At 33.8% G+C, this 19,431-nt stretch overlaps 2 protein-coding genes across 2 annotated transcripts; both read left to right on the forward strand.

Annotated features, from left to right (window-relative positions):
- The first annotated feature begins 2,750 nt into the window (after positions 1–2,750).
- On the forward strand, positions 2,751–4,076 carry LOC122519064. Its single transcript, XM_043638230.1, has one exon. It carries the CDS (start codon positions 2,751–2,753, stop codon positions 4,074–4,076), a length of 1,326 nt encoding a protein of 441 aa, XP_043494165.1.
- Positions 4,077–4,733: 657 nt separating this feature from the next.
- LOC122519065 lies at positions 4,734–8,020 on the forward strand. Its single transcript, XM_043638231.1, has 3 exons — positions 4,734–5,862; positions 5,950–6,738; positions 6,798–8,020. The coding sequence occupies exons 1-3, from the start codon at positions 4,734–4,736 to the stop codon at positions 8,018–8,020; spliced, it is 3,141 nt and encodes a 1,046-aa protein (XP_043494166.1).
- Positions 8,021–19,431: the final 11,411 nt, after the last annotated feature.

Below are 19,431 nucleotides of genomic sequence, written 5' to 3' on the forward strand. Positions count from 1 at the left end.
TACCTTTTTTTTTAAAAAACCCTATAAATTTTAAATAATTAAGTTTTAAATAAGATTGTAGAGCATTAAAAAAGCTTTAGAATGACAATTTTATAACATTTTTAAATTTTTTAGTTTTGGAGCTACTAAAGTTTTGTGTACAAAGTTCTTCTTCTTTTTGGACACCCTATGTACTTTAAATACTTTTGCTTAACATCATGTTGTTGGGCATTAAAAGAACTTAAAAGTGGCTGTTTTAAAACATTTTAAATAAGTTAGTCTTTGTAAAACTATAGTTTATGTGTACAGCTTCTTTCTTTATTTTTAAAAAACCTAAAAACCCTAAAATTTTTGAGTTTTTAATTAGGTTTTTGAGCATTTCAAGAGCTTTAATATGACATATTAACTAATTTTAAAATTTTCGTGTTTCGAGTAATTGAAGTTTTTGTGTACATATACCTTTTTTTTAAAAAAACCCTATAAATTTTAAATAATTAAGTTTTAAATAAGATTGTAGAGCATTAAAAAAGCTTTAGAATGACAATTTTATAACATTTTAGAATTATTTGGTTTTCGAGTAATTATAGTTTTGTGTACAAAGTACCTCTTCTTTTTTAGGCACCCTACGTATTTTAAATACTTTTGCTTAACATCATATTGTTGAGCATTATAAGAGCTTTAAAATGACTATTTTAAAACATTTAAAATAAGTTAGACTTTGTAAAACTCTAGTTTATGTGTACAGCTTTTTTCTTTATTTTTAAAAGATCTATAATTTTTAAATATTTACTTTTAAATCATGTTGTAGAGCAATAAAAGAGCTTGAGAATGACCATGTTATAACATTTTAAAATTTGTTGGTTTTCGAGTAATTATAGTTTTGTGTGCAAAGTTTTCCTTCTTTTTTAGACATCCTATTTGTTTCAAATACTTTTGCTTAACATTATGTTATTCGGCATTAAAAGAGCTTTAAAATGGCTATTTTAAGAAAATTTGAAAAAGGTTAGTCTTTGAGATTTTAAAGTTTATGTTTAAAGCTTTTTCTATTTTTTAGAAAACCTATATATCTTAAATACTTACGTTTTAAATTATGTTGCAAAGCAATAAACGGGCTTTAAAATGACAATGTTATAACATTTTTATATTTTTTAGTTTTGGAGTTATTAAATTTTTTGTGTACAAAGTACCTCTTCTTTTTTAAACATCCTATGTATTTTAAATACTTTTGCTTAACATCATGTTGTTGGGAAGTAGGAGAGCTTCAAAATGACTCTCTTAAAACATTTTGAAATTTGTAAGTCTTTGAGAAATTATAGTTTATTTGAACAGCTTCTTTCTTTATTTCTAAAAAATCTACAATTTTTAAATATTTAAGTTTCATATCATGTTGTAGAGCATTAAATGAGCTATAAAATGAACATGATATAACATTTTAGAATTTGTTAGTTTTCGAGATATTAAAGTTTATGTGTAAAAAGATCTTCTTTTCTTTTAGACACTTTATGTATTTTAAATACTTTTGCTTAACATAATGTTGTTGGGCATTAAAAGAGCTTTAAATGGCTATTCTAAAACATTTTGAAAAAGGTTAGTCTTTGAGAAATTAAAGTTTATGTGTACAGCTTTTTCTTATTTTTTAGAAAACCTATATTTTTTAAATACTTATGTTTTAAATTAGGTTGTAGAGCATTAAAGGAGCTTTAAAATGACAACGTTATAACATTTTTAAATTTTTTAGTTTTGGAGTTATTATAGTTTTTTTGTACAAAGTACCTCAAAGTACCTCGCTATTAAGTTCGATGGGGTCGCGCAAGTACCCGACCGCACTATTTTAATTCGCTTCAAAGGAGTTGTGCAAGGGCACAACTACGCTCGTCGCCGACAGTAACGGTGCCTATTTACAGTGTTTACCAGTCGACCTGCCGAGGATAAATTTGTGGAGGAAAAGGCTACTCCAGTGGAAGGTTTTGGTAGCGAGATAAGCGCGTTTCAAGACCCGATAACGCATATAAGTAGGCGACGATAATTATCCTATTTACAGCGGAGACAAAGGTAAGAGTGTTCTTTAGTCTACAAGATATAAGAGGGTACTATTCAATGTTTTATCTGTATTATATGATTAGATAAAGTCATAGCTTGCCCCGGCTTTTCTCTCAACTTCGTGCAAGTTTTTATGCCGAGGCAAGTGTTTCTTACCGCGTAAAATTGTGTAAATTGATTTATCCATCCTTCCCTATCTCACTCATTCATGCGTCGAAATAACCGAACTCACGACATTAATATCGAATCGCTTACAGTCTTATATTCTATAAACATTTTGGTGCCTCGGGTGAGGAATGAGTGATAGGTTGGATTGATAAATCAGTATATTCGGAAGGCGATTGCGCTTTTTATCTTTGTTCTTTGTCACGCCGGGCGCGTGGCTTTGGTGTGAAAATGGCGTCATTATCCGTTACATACCGGAAACGCGTGACATGTTTCGAATTTAAGCACGTGCTACGCGTTAGCACTTCACTTCCGTCCGCATCGCTTTCCCTTTTCCGGTTTGGGACTTCCGGTGTGGCGTTGGAGTTGGGTGGGGGCGCTGACGAGTAGTAGTGGGGATTACGGAAAAGTGTGGTGTAGGGGGGATGTCGCAGCTTTGCGTTCCCCCGGTTACGCTCGAAAACAACTTGCTTATCTTGCACGCGCGTTTCTCTCTTTATCTTGCTTCCGATCAGTGACTGTGGTAAATTTGATACTAGTGTTTATTCTCTTTAGATTAATCCACCATGCCTCCGACCGCTTTGAATAAGTTAGTAGCATTGCAGAAGTTGCGTCTCGCCGAGATCGAAGGAATCCGTAGTCGACTAGCGGATAGACCGCTTGCATCAATTGATGCAGACGGAATCCAGCGAAGACTCAACGCATTAGATAAAATATTGGATGTAGTGCGGCAGACTCATGAGGAGATTGCATTAAGACCTGAGGCCGAGAGCGACCCGTATATAATGGAGAATGAGATAAGAAACATCGAGGGAGCCTACGAAGAGACCATGTTCGCGTTGACGGGGCTGTCTCGGCAACTTCAGCAGGCAGAAGCCCCCACCCCCACGGGGGAGGCTTCTAATCCCGCCGTAACTAGTTTAGACCTGGGCTACACGGACCTCCCTAAGATGTCTCTTCCCAAATTTTCGGGACGAGAGGAGGACTGGGAGAATTTTTTTGATAGTTTTACATCTATGGTTCACGACGTGCCACGAATCAATGATGCTACAAAATTGAGATACTTGAAATCTTGTTTGGAGGGTGAGGCCGCGGTGTGGATCAGGAACGTATCGACTAGGAACTCTAATTATGCCAGCACGTGGGAGGCGTTGCAGACACGGTACCATAATCCAAGGCTTTTTGTATTTAAGAAGGTCCTGACGCTGATGAATCTTCTGTGTATAAAAAGGGAGTCAACTGCTGAGTTGCAGGCATTTCTTGATAGAGTGCAGGGCATTGTTAGTTCTTTGAGGAACGCGGGCTGGGCAGTCGATTATTGGGATACCATTCTGTTCATCACGTTAAGTTCGCGATTGGATCCGGACACGGCCAACGCGTGGAATGCCGAAGTAGTCTCGAGGGAGAGGATGTACCGGGCGTCGGGTTTGGAGAGGAGAACGGGGGCTGCCCCTAGGTCTTGCTTCATGCCCACTTTTGATGAATTGGTCGAATTCCTAGAAGGCCGGGCGCGGAGTTTTGTGTTATCGGGGGAAACACGAGGGGAGAAACGGGCGGCACCTCCGACGAAATCGGGTCCTCCCCGCAAGGTTTTTCACGCGAAGATGGAGGGTGTGCCCACTACGGTAGTTAAAGATCCTGCGCCGTGTCGACTCTGTTCTGGTTTCCATCCTCTGTGGAAGTGTGACCAGTTCAGGGCCAAGCCTGTCCCGCAGCGGATTCAAGTGGTTAGGAATTTGAGAGTATGCTATAATTGTTTCGGAGGACATCCCTTGCGTTCCTGCTTATCTACGGTGCGCTGCTCTGTCTGCAACGGTACTCATCACACTATGATCCATACGTCCCGTGGAAGTGAAACCCGGAGTAGGGCGTCCGAACCACCTAAGGAGTAGCAGGAGAGTGAGGAGGTTGGCTCGCCGCAGGTGAGTCTACATGCCGCCACATCCCCGGGTACCGTCAAGAAGATCCTGCTCGCTATCGCGCGGGTGTGGGTGTCAGGTCCAAAGGGAAAGGGCACTTGGGCACGAGCGCTGCTGGATCAAGGCTCGGAAGCCTCCTTTATTGCAGAGACGATCACGCAACTACTCGGATTGCCTAAACGACGCATCTGTGTTCCACTTTCAGGACTTGGAGCAGAAGACGTCGGCACAGCCCGGTCCATCGTGCGGGCCAAACTCCGGTCGGCAGTAGACGTTTCATTTCAGGTCGAAGTGGATGCATTGGTGCTCTCCAAGTTAACTTCGCTGCTTTCTTCTGTCAGTTTCGATTTCAGTTCAGTGGGGGAGTTTTTTACGGATCTTGTGCTGGCTGATCCGGAGTTTGTCTTCTCGAGGCGAATCGACTTAATTTTGGGGGCCGATGTCTATGGTCAACTCCTTCGGCCTGGGTTGAGGAAATCCTCGTCGTCACTGCTTGTCGCATAGGAAACTGCGTTAGGATGGATCATCTCCGGACCGGTGGATGGGGGGGCTGCACGGCGGGCGGAGAAAACGGCGACTGACTCTCCTTCGCTGGTGCTACACTGTTCTCTTCAGGACGAGACGAACCAAATGCTGCAGCGGTTTTGGGAGCTAGAGGACGTATCGGCTGCACCGAGAAGGTTGAAGCCGGAAGATGAGAGTTGTGAGAAGATTTTTCAGGAGACGCATCGGAGGGATAGGAGAGGTCGGTACGTGGTGAAGCTACCACTGACGGCAGAGCTTCCTTTGGTCGCAACGAAGATGAAACGGATGGCCCTTAACTATCACTCGGCCTTACATCGGAGATTTGCGCGAGATTCAAGGCTCGCTCAGGCGTACCGGGAATTCATGAAATCGTACGAAGAGCTAGGTCATATGTCACGAGTACCGAGGTCTGAGACCCTATGTCAGGAAGATTGGTATTTACCTCATAACGCCGTAGTGCAACAGGATAATTCTAGGTGGAAATTGCGGGTGGTATTTGACGCGTCTCGGCGTACGAGAGACGGTCATTCATTAAATTCCTTCTTATTAACAGGCCCCGCGTCACAAGGCGATCTCTCGTTAATTTTACTTAATTGGCGTAGGTACCGAGTTGTCTTCACTGCTGATATTGTCAAGATGTTCAGACAAATTCGAGTTGTTCCGGAGCATCAGGACTACCAAAGGATCATCTGGTCACCCGACGCTTCATCGGAGCCGGTGAAATTCCGACTCAATACGGTCACTTACGGCGAAGCTTGCGCTCCCTACCTGGCTATTCGCACCCTCTCGCAGCTAGTTCAGGATGAAGGTACGCGGTTCCCGCTCGGAGCCCGTTGTTTACAAACAGAGACATATGTCGACGATATCTTCGCGGGAGCGGACGACATAGCGACGGCAATTAGAAAGAGGGTAGATATTGTAGAGCTCTTAGCTTCGGCTGGTATCCAGTTGGATAAGTGGGCGGCGAATTATTCAGAATTGCTTCCAGATGCCGTAAGACAGGTCGCGGAGAAATCGATTGAGAATGATCAAACGGTTAAAACGTTAGGCGTGCGCTGGGTTCCGGAACAGGACGAATTCAGGTTCGATGCTGCTAGTATTGCTGATATGGCTGCCGCCCATACTAAAAGATCGGTTTTATCAAATATCGCGCGTTTATTTGACCCCTTAGGATGGCTTTCACCTGTTACCGTTGTCGCCAAGATATTGATGCAGGACATGTGGTTGTTGAAATGTGATTGAGACGCGCCATTACCGTCGGAAATCCGTGAACGTTGGTATAGGTACTGTCAAGGGTTAGTTACATTACCGGGTTTATCAGTAAGGAGGTGGCTAGGGAGTACTGTTGAATCATCTTGCCAGATACACGGTTTCGCGAATGTCTCTGCGCGTGCGTACGCCGCAGCAGTATATTTGCGTATTGACGAGGGTCATGGGAGGTTTCGCGTGTCGTTGTTAGCTTCGAAATCAAAGGTAGTTCCTGTTAAGACTGTGAGTATTCCTAATCTAGAACTTTGCGGAGCGGCTCTTCTTGTTAAGCTCATTCTTCGTCTAACTAGCTTGGACTTTCTTCAGAGATGTCCAATTTTTGTCTGGTCAGATAGTCAGATCGTGCTTACTTGGCTTCGTACGCATCCGTGCCATTGGAAAACTTTTGTCGCCAATCGCGTTTCGCTCATTCAGACTCAATTGCCTTCAGCAACGTGGTCCCATGTTCCGACTAAAGAAAATCCTGCCGATTTGGCATCGCGAGGTGTTCTACCGGAAGAATTAGCTGAGAGTTCTCTTTGGTGGCGGGGCCCGGCATGGCTTTCCATGTCCTCCGTCCAGTGGCCGCACTCGAACGGCTTCCATGTCCGTCATAGCTTAAATGAGTCCGAGATCCTGACTCGATTCTCTTCCTTAACTAAACTTCTAAGGTTTGTTGCATACTGTAGGCGCACAATTCTCCGGGTACGAAATCATCCAACAGTAGGTACAAATTCTTCACCTCATTTTCTTACCAGTGTTGAGATATCGGATGCTCGAGTGATGGTTATTCGTCTAGTTCAGGCAACAGCGTTTGCAATAGAAATAGGAATCCTGACGGCTGGCAAGAGATTGCCGAAGGGCAATCGCTTTGCTAAGATAAATCCCTTCTTAATAAGGATGACGGTCTATTACGGGTAGGAGGTCGTTTGGCTAGTTCTTACTTAACTTTCGATCGGAATCACCCGCCAATTTTGCCCCAGAATTCGTACCTTAGTCGATTGTTTGTGCGACACGCACACCACCAGTGTCTTCATGGAGGTCCAATCTTGACCTCAAGTTATCTGATGTCCCAAGTTTGGATATTGAGTAGAAATCGGCTAGTTAAATCGGCTATTCGATCTTGTATAACTTGTCAACGAGCTAGGCCTCAGTTAGCCCATCAGCTTATGGGTGAGCTCCCAGTGGATCGAGTGGTAGGAAGTAGGGCTTTCGCGAATTCTGGTCTCGATTATGCAGGTCCGGTACAAGTGCGTATGTCAAAGGGCCGCGGAAATCGTTCTAGTAAGGGTTACATTGCTCTGTTCGTCTGTTTTGCTACTCGAGCTATTCACCTCGAGCTTGTTAGTGACTTAACCTCCGAGTCCTTCATAGCCGCGTATCGTCGATTTGTAGGTAGACGAGGTATCTGTCAAACTCTTTATAGCGACAACGCTACTAATTTCCAAGGGGCTGATAAAGAGCTTAGGGTTATGTTCAACCGTGCTTCGAAGTTTTATCAGAAAGTGGCATCTCTTCTTGCCAACGATGGAACGAACTGGAAGTTCATCCCACCTAGTGCTCCACACTATGGTGGGTTGTGGGAAGCTGGAGTCAAATCAGTAAAGCATCACTTAAGGAGAGTCATAGGGGAGCATACGCTCACTTTTGAGGAGTTATCCACAGTTCTCGTGGAAATCGAAGCTTGTCTCAATTCTCGTCCTCTAGGGCCGCTGAGTTCAGATACCGACGATCTGCGGGCGCTCACTCCTTCTCATTTTCTCAATGAGGGAGTGTCTACTCTGATTCAAGATGCCGAGTTAGTAAAATTACCTGAAAACCGGTTAGGTATATTTCAACTTCTTCAACGCATTCGAAATAATTTTTGGAAACGTTGGTCAGGCGAGTACTTGGCGCATTTGCAATGTCGAGAAAAATGGAGGGATCCTTGTGAAAATTTTAAAGTAGGTCAGCTTGTCTTGGTACGCGACGATCGATACCCCCCTTCGAAATGGCCCTTAGGTAGAGTCACAGAGGTGCACCCTGGTCCTGATGGATTAGTTGGAGTGGTTACTGTGAAGACCGCTACTTCTTCACGCCAGCGACACATAGCGCGGCTTTGCCCCCTGAGATTAGCAGATAACCCCACGCAAGATACTCAATGAAGAACAGCTAGTTTAGGTTCGTCAGTTTGACGAAGGCGGGCGGGATGTTCGGTGAAATTAAGATACATGACCGTGTGTAGTGCGCGCGAGATCGGTTAGGTAGCGTTGGCGTCGCGACTTTAGATTGATCGCTATTACAACCCAATTAGGATAGGTTACGAGTGATTTAGTGGAATCCTGAGGGCGCTCAGGGGCATTAGATATACTTGTAGGACCGCCTTTAGTCGGCAAGGTACGTGCGCGTGGGTCTTGAGGTACTGGGGAGAGGGGAGATGGGTGCGTAGGCCCTGGCTCGAGAGCGCAAGCGAAAGACCGATTCTGGATTTGGAAAAGGACTATTCGTTTGCTGAGAAAGTACAAGGCGCCATATTGGTTTTCGTAAAGTAAGAACTATTTCTGGTGGTGTGATTTCGAGCTGTCGACTGGTAAGTTTGAAAGGGTTGTGCATAGCCGCAACCGAGCTTTTTTACTAAGTAGGAGGGGGTTGTGCATAGACACAATCATGCACTTGGCCAAGTAGAAGGGGTTTTGCTTAGACTCAACCGCGCTTGCTATTAAGTTCGATGGGGTCGCGCAAGTACCCGACCGCACTATTTTAATTCGTTTCAAAGGAGTTGTGCAAGGGCACAACTACGCTCGCGCCGACAGTAACGGTGCCTATTTACAGTGTTTACCAGTCGACCTGCCGAGGATAAATTTGTGGAGGAAAAGGCTACCCCAGTGGAAGGTGTTGGTAGCGAGATAAGCGCGTTTGAAGACCCGATAACGCATATAAGTAGGCGACGATAATTATCCTATTTACAGCGGAGACAAAGGTAAGAGTGTTCTTTAGTCTACAAGATATAAGAGGGTACTGTTCAATGTTTTATCTGTATTATATGATTAGATAAAGTCATAGCTTGCCCCGGCTTTTCTCTCAACTTCGTGCAAGTTTTTATGCCGAGGCAAGTGTTTCTTACCGCGTAAAATTGTGTAAATTGATTTATCCATCCTTCCCTATCTCACTCATTCATGCGTCGAAATAACCGAACTCACGACATTAATATCGAATCGCTTACAGTCTTATATTCTATAAACATTTTGGTGCCTCGGGTGAGGAATGAGTGATAGGTTGGATTGATAAATCAGTATATTCGGAAGGCGATTGCGCTTTTTATCTTTGTTCTTTGTCACGCCGGGCGCGTTGCTTTGGTGTGAAAATGGCGTCATTATCCGTTACATACCGGAAACGCGTGACATGTTTCGAATTTAAGCACGTGCTACGCGTTAGCACTTCACTTCCGTCCGCATCGCTTTCCCTTTTCCGGTTTGGGACTTCCGGTGTGGCGTTGGAGTTGGGTGGGGGCGCTGACGAGTAGTAGTGGGGATTACAGAAAAGTGTGGTGTAGGGGGGATGTCGCAGCTTTGCGTTCCCCCGGTTACGCTCGAAAACAACTTGCTTATCTTGCACGCGCGTTTCTCTCCTTAACTTGCTTCCGATCAGTGACTGTGGTAAATTTAATACTAGTGTTTATTCTCTTTAGATTAATCATATCATATCTCATGTATATTAAATACTTATGCTTAGCATAAAATTTTATTGCATTTTAAGAGCTTTAAAATGACAATATTAACACATTTAAAATTTTCTTGTTTTCGAGTAATTTAAGTTTAAGTTTACAGATTTCTTTTTTTAAAACAAACTCTATATATTTTAAATACCTAAGTTTTTATCAGGTTTTAGAGCATTAAAAGAGCTTTAAGATGACCATGTTATAACATTTTAAAATTTGTTAGTTTTCCAGTAATTGAAGATTTTGTGTACAGATTCCTTTTTTTTAAAAAAAACCCTATATATATTAAATACTTAGGTTTTAAATCAGGTTGTAAGGCATTAAAAAGCTATGAAATGACCATGTTATAACATTTTAGAATTTGTTAGTTTTCGAGCTATTAAAATTTTTGTGTAGAAATTTCTTCTTTTTTTTTAGAATTTATTTTAAAAACTATTGCTTATCACCATGTTGTTAGGCATTAAAAGAGCTTTAAAATAACCATGTTATACTATTTTTGAATTTGTTAGTTTTCGAGTAATTACCGTTTTTGTGTACAAAGTACTTTTTCTATTTTTGAAACCCTATGTATTTTAAATACTTTTGCTTAACATAATGTTGTTGGGCATTGAAAGAACTTCAAAACGGATATTCTAAAACATTTTAAAATAAGTAAGTCTTTGAGAAATTATACTTTAAGTGTACAGCTTCTTTCTTTATTTTAGAAAATCTATAAGTTTTAAATATTTGAGTTTCAATCATTTTTTAGAGCATTATAAAAGCTTTAAAATGACCTTGTTAATATATTTTAGAAATTTTTAGTTTTCGAGTTATAAACGTTTATGTGTACAAAGTACTTCTTTTTATTAGACACCCTATGTATTTTAATACTTTTGCTTAACATCATGTTGTTGGGCATTAAAAGAGCTTTAAAATTGCTATTTTAGGACATTTAAAAATTAGTCAGTCTTTGTGAAACTATAGTTTATGTGTACAGATTCTTTCTTTTTTTTAGAAAACCTAGAATTTTTAAATTTTTGAGTTTTAAATCAGGTTTTAGAGCATTAAAAGAGCTTTAAAATGACCGTGTTATAACATTTTAGAATTTGTTAGTTTTCGAATTATTAATGTTTTTGAGTACAAATTACTTCTTTTTTATTAGACACCCTATGTATTTAAATACTTTTGCTTAACATCATGTTGTTGGGCATTAAAATAGCTTTAAAATGACAATAGTAACTCATTTTAAAAATTTTTGTGCTTTCGATTAATTTAAGTTTTGTCTACAGATTCTTTTTTTCTTTTTTGGAAACCTTTTAAATTTTAGATACTTAAGTTTAGCATGAGATTGTAGAGCAGTTAAAGAGCTTTAAAGTGACAGTATTAACACATTTTAAAATTCTCGGGTTTTCGAGTATTGAAGATTTTGTGTACAGATTCCTTTTTTTTTAAAACCCTATATTTTAAATACATAAGTTTTGTTCAGGTTTGGAACATTAAAAAAGCTTTTAAATGACGGTGTCATAACATTTTAGAATTTGTTAGTTTTCGAGTTATTAACGTTTTTTGTGAACAAAGTACTTCTTTTTTATTAGACACCCTATGTATTTTTAATACTCTTGCTATCATCATGTTTTTGAGCATTAAAAGAGCTTTAAAATGACTCTCTTAAAACATTTTAAAATAAGTAAGTCTTTGAGAAATTATACTTTAAGTGTACAGCTTCTTTCTTTTCTTTAGAAAACCTATAAGTTTTTAAAAATTTGAGTTCTAAATCATGTTTAAGAGCATTTAAAAAGCTTTAAAATGTTTTGACATTTAGAAATTTTTAGTTTTCAAATAATTAACGTTTTTGAGTACAAAGTACTTCTTTATTAATAAACATCCTATGTATTTTAAATTCTTTGCATAAAATCATGTTGTTGGGCATTAAAAAAGCTTAAAAATGGCTTTTTTAAAACAATTTAAAATAAGTAAGTTTTTTGAGATATTAAAGTTTATGTGCACAGCTTCTTATCCTTTTTTCGAAACGTTTTAAGTTTTCGACACTTAAGTTGGTCATATGATTGTAGAGCATATCAAGAGCTTTAAAATGACTATGTTATAACATTTTAAATTTTTTAGTTTTGGAGTTATTAAAGTTTTTGTGTACAAAGTACCTCTTCTTTTTTAGACACCCTATGTATTTTAAATACTTTTGCTTAACATCATGTTGTTGGGCATTGAAGAGCTTTAAAATTGCTATTTTAAAACATTTTAAAATAAGTAAGTCTTTGAGAAATTATAGTTTATGTGTACAGTTTCTTTCTTTTTTTTTAAAAAACCTATAAGTTTTAAATATTTGACTTTCAAATCATGTTTTAGAGCTATAAAAAAAGCTTTAAAATGACCATGTTTAACATTTAGAAATGTTTAGTTTTAGAGTTGTTAATGTTTTTGTGTACAAAGTAATTCTTTTTATTAGACACCCTACGTATTTTAAATACTTTTGCTTAATATCATGTTGTTAAGCATTAAAAGAGCTTTAAAATGACTCTTTTTAAAAAATTTTATAATAAGTAAGTCTTTAAAAATTATAGTTTATGTGTAAGGCTTCTTTCTTTTGTTTTAGAAAACATATAAGTTTTAAATATTTAAGTTTAATATCAAGTTGTTTGAGCATTTTAAGTGATTTAAATGACAATAAACCTTATTTTAAAATTTTCGTGTTTTCGAGGTTATTTAAGTTTTTGTGTACAGATTCCTTCTTTTTTTAACAAATCTTATATATTTTAATAATTATGTTTTAAATCAGGTTGTAGAGCATTAAGAGAGCTTTAAAATGACCGTGTTATAACATTTTAGAAATTGTTAGTTTTGAAATAATTACGTTTTTGAGTAAAAAGTACTTCTTTTTTATTAGACACTCTATGTATTTTAAATACTTTTGCTTAAAATCATGTTGTTGGGCATTGAAAGAGCTTTAAAATGGCTTTTGTAAAAACATATAAGTAAGTATCTTGAGAAATAATAGTTATGTGTACAGCTTTTTCTTCTTTTTTAGAAAACATTTAAGTTTTAAATATTAAGTTTTAAATCACGCTGTTAGAGCATTTCAAGAGCTTTAAAATGATTGCGTTATAAAATTTTAAATTTTTTGATTTGTAGTTTTTAAAGTTTTTGTGTACAAAGTACCTCTCCTTTTTAGACACCCTATGTATTTAAATACTTTTGCTTTACATCATGTTATTGGGCATTAAAATGCTTTAAAAGGCTATTTTAAGACATTTTAAAATAAGTCAGTCTTTCTGAAACTATAGTATATGTGTACAGATTCTTCTTTATTTTTAAAAAATCTATAAGTTTTGAATATATAAGTTTTTAATCAGGTTGTAGAGCATTAAAAGAGCTTTAAAATGGCTATTTTAAGACATTTTATATAAGTAAGTCTTTGAGAAATTAAAGTTTATGTGTACAGCTTCTTTTTTCTTTTTTTGAAAACCTTATAAGTTTTTGATACTTAATTTAGCATACGATTGTAGAACATTTCAAGAGCTTTAAAATGACTATGTTATAACATTTTAGAAATTTATTAGTTTTCGAGTTATTACCGTTTTTGTGTAGAAATTTTTCTGTTTTTTTAGACACTCTATGTATTTTAAATACTTTTGCTTAACATAATGTTTTGGGCATTAAAAGAACTTTAAAAGGATATTTTAAAACATTTTAAAATAAGTAAGTCTTTGAGAAATTTTATTTTATGTGTACAGTTTCTTTCTTTTTTTTTTAAAAAACCAATAAGTTTTAAATATTTGACTTTAAATCATGTTTTAGAGCCTTAAAAAAGCTTTAAAATGACCATGTTATGACATTTTAGAAATGTTTAGTTTTAGAGTTGTTAATGTTTTTGTGTACAAAGTAATTCTTTTTTATTAGACACCCTACGTATTTTAAATACTTTTGCTTATCATCATGTTGTTGGACATTAAAAAAGCTTTAAAATAACTATCTTAAAACATTTTAAAATAAGTTTGTTTTTGTGAAACTATAGTTTTTGGGGTACAGATTCTTTCTTTATTTTTAAAAAATCTTTATTTATTACATGTTAAAGTTCTAAATCATGTTGTACAGCATTAAAAGAGCTTAATATGACCGTAGTATACCATTTTAAAATTTGTTAGTTTTCGAGTTATTAACGTTTTTGTGTACCAAGTACTTCTTTTTTATTAGACACCCTATGTATATTAAATACTTTTGCTTAACATCATGTTGTTTAGCATTCTTAGAAGGAAAAAAATTTTATAATAAGTAAGTCTTTAAGAAATTATAGTTTATGTGTAAAGCTTCTTCTTTTTTTTTAGAAAACCTATAAGTTTTAAATATTTAAGTTTTAAATCAAGTTGTTGAGCATTTTAAGAGCTTTAAAATGACAATATTAACTCATTTTAAATTTTCGTGTTTTCGAGTAATTTAAGTTTTTGTGTACAAATTCCTTCTTTTTTTTAACAAACCCTATATATTTTAAATAATTATGTTTTAAATCTGGTTGTAGAGCATTAAAAGAGCTTTAAAATGACCGTGTTATAACATTTTAGAATTTGTTAGTTTTCGAGTTATTACCGTTTTTGTGTACAAAGTACTTCTTTTTTATTAGACACCCTATGTATTTTAAATACTTTTGCTTAAAATCATGTTGTTGAGCATTAAAAGAGCTTTAAAATGACTTTTTTAAACATTTTAAAGTAAGTAAGTCTTTGAGTAATTATAGTTTATGTGTACAGCTTTCTCTTTTTTTAGAAAACCTATATATTTTTAATACTTAAGTTTTAAATAAGGTTGTAGAGCATTAAAACTGCTTTAAAATAGCAATGTAATAACCTTTTTAAATTTTTTGTTTATGAGTTATTAAAGTTTTTGTGTACAAAGTACCTCTTCTTTTTTAGACACCCTATGTATTAAATCCTTTTGCTTATCATCGTGATGTTAGGCATTAATAGAGTTTTAAATAGCTATCTTAAAACATTTTAAATAAGTTAGTCTTTGTGATGTATAGTTTATGTGTACCGCTTCTTTCTCTATTTTTAAAAAATATATGAGCTTTAAATTTTTTAGTTTTAAATCATGTTTAGAGCATTCAAGAGCTTTAATATGACAATATTAACTCATTTTAAAATTTTCGTATTTTCGAGTAATTGAAGTTTTTGTGTACATATTTCTTTTTTTTTTTAAATACCCTATATATTTTAAGTACTTAAGTTTCAAATTAGATTGAAGAGATTTAAAAGAGCTTTAAAATGACCATAGTATCATTTTAAGATTTGTTATTTTTTAAACAATTGAAGATTTTGTTTACAGTTTTCCTACTATTTTTTTAAAAACCCTATATATAATAAATACTTAAGTTTTAAATAAGGTTGTAGAGCATTAACGAGCTTTAAATTGCAATGTTTATAACATTTTTAAATTTTTTAGTTTTAGAGTTTTTTAACGTTTTGTGTAAAAAGTATCTCTTCTTTTTTAGGCACCATATATGTTTTAAATACTTTTGCTTAACAATATTGTTGTGCATTAAAAGAGCTTTAAAATGGCTATTTTTAAAACATATTAAATTTAGTTACTGTTAGAGAAATAAAAGTTTATGTGTACATCTTCTTTTTTTTTTTTTTGGAAACCTTTTAGGTTTTAGATATTTAGTTTAGCATAAGATTGTAGAGCATTTCAGGAGCTTTAAAATAACAATATTAACCAATTTATAATTCTTGTTTCGAGTAATTGAAGTTTTGTGTACAGATTTTTTTTGTTTTAAAAAACCCTATATACTTTAATACTTAAGTTTTAAATTAGGTTCTGGAGCATTAAAAGAGCTTTAAAATGACAATGTTATAACATTTTAAATTTGTGTTTAATTGGAGCTACTAAAGTTTTGTTTACATAGTACTTCTCCTTTTTAGACACTATATGTATTTTTAAATATTTTGCTTAACATCATGTTGTTGGGCATTATTAAGCTTTAAAATGGCTATTTTAAAACTTTTAAAATAAGTTAGACTTTGTAAAACTATACTTTATGCGTACAGCTTCTTTCTTTATTTTAAAAAATCTATAAATTTTAAATATTTACGTTTAAATCAGGTTGTAAAGCATTGAAAGAGCTTTAAAATAACCTTTTAATATTTTAGAATTCGCTAGTTTTCGAGTTATAACGTTTTTGTGTACAAAAGTACATCTTTTTTATTAGACACCCTATTTATTCTAAATACTTTTGCTTAACATCATGTTTTTGGGCATTAAAAGATCTTAAAAATGGCTATTTTAAGAAAATTTGAAAAAGGTTAGTCTTTGAGATTTTAAAGTTTATGTTTAATGCTTTTTCTATTTTTTTAGAAAACCTATATATCTTAAATACTTACGTTTTAAATTATGTTGCAGAGCAATAAACGGGCTTTAAAATGACAATGTTATAACATTTTTATATTTTTTAGTTTTGGAGTTATTAACTTTTTTGGTACAAAGTACCTCTTCTTTTTTAAACAACCTATGTATTTTAAATACTTTTGCTTAACATCATGTTGTTGGGAAGTAGGAGAGCTTCAAAATGACTCTTTTAAACTTTTGAAATTTGTAAGTCTTTGAGAAATTTAGTTTATTTTTACAGCTTCTTTCTTTATTTCTAAAAAATCTACAATTTTTAAATATTTAAGTTTCATATCATGTTGTAGAGCATTAAATGAGCTTTAAAATGAAAATGGTATAACATTTAAGAATTTTTTAGTATTCGAGTTATTACGTTTTTTGTACACAGTACTTTTCTTTTTTAGACACCCTAGGTGTGTTAAATACTTTTGAATAACATCATGTTATTCGACATTAAAAGAGCTTAAAATGGCTATTTTAAAACATTTTGAAAAGGTTAGTCATTGAGAAATTAAGTTTATGTTTACATCTTTTCCTTTTTTTTTAGAAAACCTATATAATTTAAATATTTAAGTTTTAAATCAGGTTGTAGAGTATTAAAAGAGCTTTACAATGACCGTGTTATAACATTTTTATTATTTTTTAGTTTTGGAGTTATTAATGTTTTTGTGTACAAAGTACCTCATTCTTTTTTAGACACCCTATGTATTTAAATACTTTGCTTAACATAATGTTGTTGGGCATTAAAAGAGCTTGAAATAGCTTTTTTTTAATGACTTTAAAATAAGTTGGTCTTTGTGAAACTATAGTTTATGTGAACAGCTTCTTTCTTATTTTAAAAAAATCTATAGGTTTTGAATATTTAAGTTTTAAATAAGGTTGTAGAGCATTGAAAGAGCTTTAAAATTACCATTATAACATTTTAGAATTAGTTAGTTTTCGAGTTTTACCGTTTTTGTGTACAAAGTAATTCTTATTTATTAGACATCCTATGTTTTTAATACTTTGCTAAACATCATGTTATTGGGCTTTAAAAGAGCTTAAAAATGGCTATTTTAAAACATTTTGAAAAAGGAAGTCTTTGAGAAATTAAATTTATGTGTACAGCATTTTCTTTTTTTTAAAAAACATATATATTTTAAATACTTAATAAGTTTTAAATTAGTTTGCAGAGCATTAAAAGAGCTTTAAAATGACAATGTTTAAAATGTTTAAATTGTCTGGTTTTGGAGTTATTAAAGTTTTGTGTACAAAGTACCTCTTCTTTTTTAGGCACCCTATGTGTTTTAAATACTTTTGCTACTCTCATATTGGTTCGGTATTAAAAGAGCTTTAAAATGGCTATTTTAAAAAATTTTAAATTTAGTTACTGTTTGAGAATTAAGTTTATGTGTACAGATTTTTTTTCTTTTTTGGAAAACCCTTTGGTTAAAGATACTTAGGTTTAGCAAGTTTGTAGTGTTTCAAGAGCCTTAAAATAACAATATTAACACATTTTAAAATTTTCTTGTTTTCGAGTAATTGAAGTTTATGTGTACAGATTCTTTGGTTTTAAATGAACCCTATATATTTAAATACTTAAGTTTTAAATTAGATTGTAGAGCATTATAAGAGCTTAAAAGTGACCATGGTATATCATTTTAAAATTTTTAGTTGTTAGTAAATTGAAGTTTTTTTACAGGTTCCTTCTTTTTTTTAAAAAAATCACATATATTTTATACTTAATTTTTAAATCAGGTTGTAAGGCATTGAAAGAGCTATAAAATGAACATGATATAACATTTTAGAATTTGTTAGTTTTCGAGCTATTAAAGATTATGTGTACAAAGTTCTTCTTCTATTTTAGACACTTTATGTATTTTAAATACTTTTGCTTAACATAATTGTTCGGCATTAAAAGAGCTTTAAAATGGCTATTCTAAAACATTTTGAAAAAGGTAGTCTTTGAGAAATTACATACCGGAAACGCGTGACATGTTTCGAATTTAAGCACGTGCTACGCGTTAGCACTTCACTTCCGTCCGCATCGCTTTCCCTTTTCCGGTTTGGGACTTCCGGTGTGGCGTGTGGAGTTGGGTGGGGGCTCTGACGAGTAGTAGTGGGGATTACAGAAAACTGTGGTGTAGGGGAGATGTCGCAGCTTTGCGTTCCCCCGGTTACGCTCGAAAACAACTTGCTTATCTTGCACGCGCGTTTCTCTCCTTATCTTGCTTCCGATCAGTGACTGTGGTAAATTTAATACTAGTGTTTATTCTTTTTAGAAAATCATATCATATCTCATGTACATTAAATACTTATGCTTAGCATAAAATTTTATTGCATTTTAAGAGCTTTAAATGACAATATTAACACATTTTAAAATTTTCTTGTTTTCGAGTAATTGAAGTTTAAGTTTACAGATTTCTTTTTTTAAAACAAACTCTATATATTTAAAATACCTAAGTTTTTATCAGGTTTTAGAGCATTAAAAGAGCTTTAAGATGACCATGTATAACATTTTAAAATTTGTTAGTTTCCAGTAATTAAAGATTTGTGTACAGATTCCTTTTTTTTTAAAAAAAAAAACCTATATATATTAAATACTTAGGTTTTGAATCAGGTTTTAAGGCATTAAAAAAGCTATGAAATGACCATGTTATAACATTTTAGAATTTGTTAGTTTTCGAGCTATTAAAATTTTTGTGTACAAATTTCTTCTTTTTTTATAGAGTTGTATTTTAAAAACTATTGCTTATCACCATGTTGTTAGGCATTAAAAGAGCTTTAAAATAACCATGTTATACAATTTTTGAATTTGTTAGTTTTCGAGTAATATCCGTTTTTGTGTACAAAGTACTTTTTCTATTTTTGAAACCCTATGTATTTTAAATACTCTTGCTTAACATAATGTTGTTGGGCATTGAAAGAACTTCAAAACGGATATTCTAAAACATTTTAAAATAAGTAAGTCTTTGAGAAATTATACTTTAAGTGTACAGCTTCTTTCTTTATTTAGAAAATCTATAAGTTTTAAATATTTAAGTTTCAAATAATTTTTTGGATCATTATAAAAGCTTTAAAATAACCTTGTTAATATATTTTAGAAATTTTTAGTTTTCGAGTTATAAACGTTTATGTGTACAAAGTACTCTTTTTTATTAGACACCCTATGTATTTTAAATACTTTGCTTAACATCATGTTGTTGGGCATTAAAAGAGCTTTAAAATAGCTATTTTAGGACATTTAAAAATTAGTCAGTCTTTGTGAAACTATAGTTTATGTGTACAGCTTCTTTCTTCTTTTTTAGAAAACCTATAAGTTTTAAATATTTATGTTTTAAATCAATTGTAGAGCATTTCTAGAGCTTTAAAATGACAATATTAACTCATTTTAAAATTTTCGTGTTTTCGAGTAATTTAAGTTTTTGTGTACAGATTACTTCTTTTTTTTAAAATACCCTATATATTTTAAATAAATAAGTTTTAAATTAGATTGTAGAGCATTAA

This window comes from Polistes fuscatus, unplaced genomic scaffold (assembly GCF_010416935.1).
Source record: "Polistes fuscatus isolate 324 unplaced genomic scaffold, CU_Pfus_HIC Scaffold29, whole genome shotgun sequence".
Classification (NCBI taxonomy): Eukaryota; Metazoa; Arthropoda; class Insecta; order Hymenoptera; family Vespidae; genus Polistes; species Polistes fuscatus.

Coding starts and splice junctions, on each gene's coding strand:
- LOC122519064 (XM_043638230.1), top strand. CDS start 2,751: ATGCCTCCGACCGCTTTGAATAAGTTAGTAGCATTGCAGAAGTTGCGT.
- LOC122519065 (XM_043638231.1), top strand. CDS start 4,734: ATGCTGCAGCGGTTTTGGGAGCTAGAGGACGTATCGGCTGCACCGAGA. Junction 5,863..5,949: donor GGACATGTGGTTGTTGAAAT/GTGATTGAGACG, acceptor CGGGTTTATCAG/TAAGGAGGTGGCTAGGGAGT. Junction 6,739..6,797: donor TGGCAAGAGATTGCCGAAGG/GCAATCGCTTTG, acceptor TATTACGGGTAG/GAGGTCGTTTGGCTAGTTCT.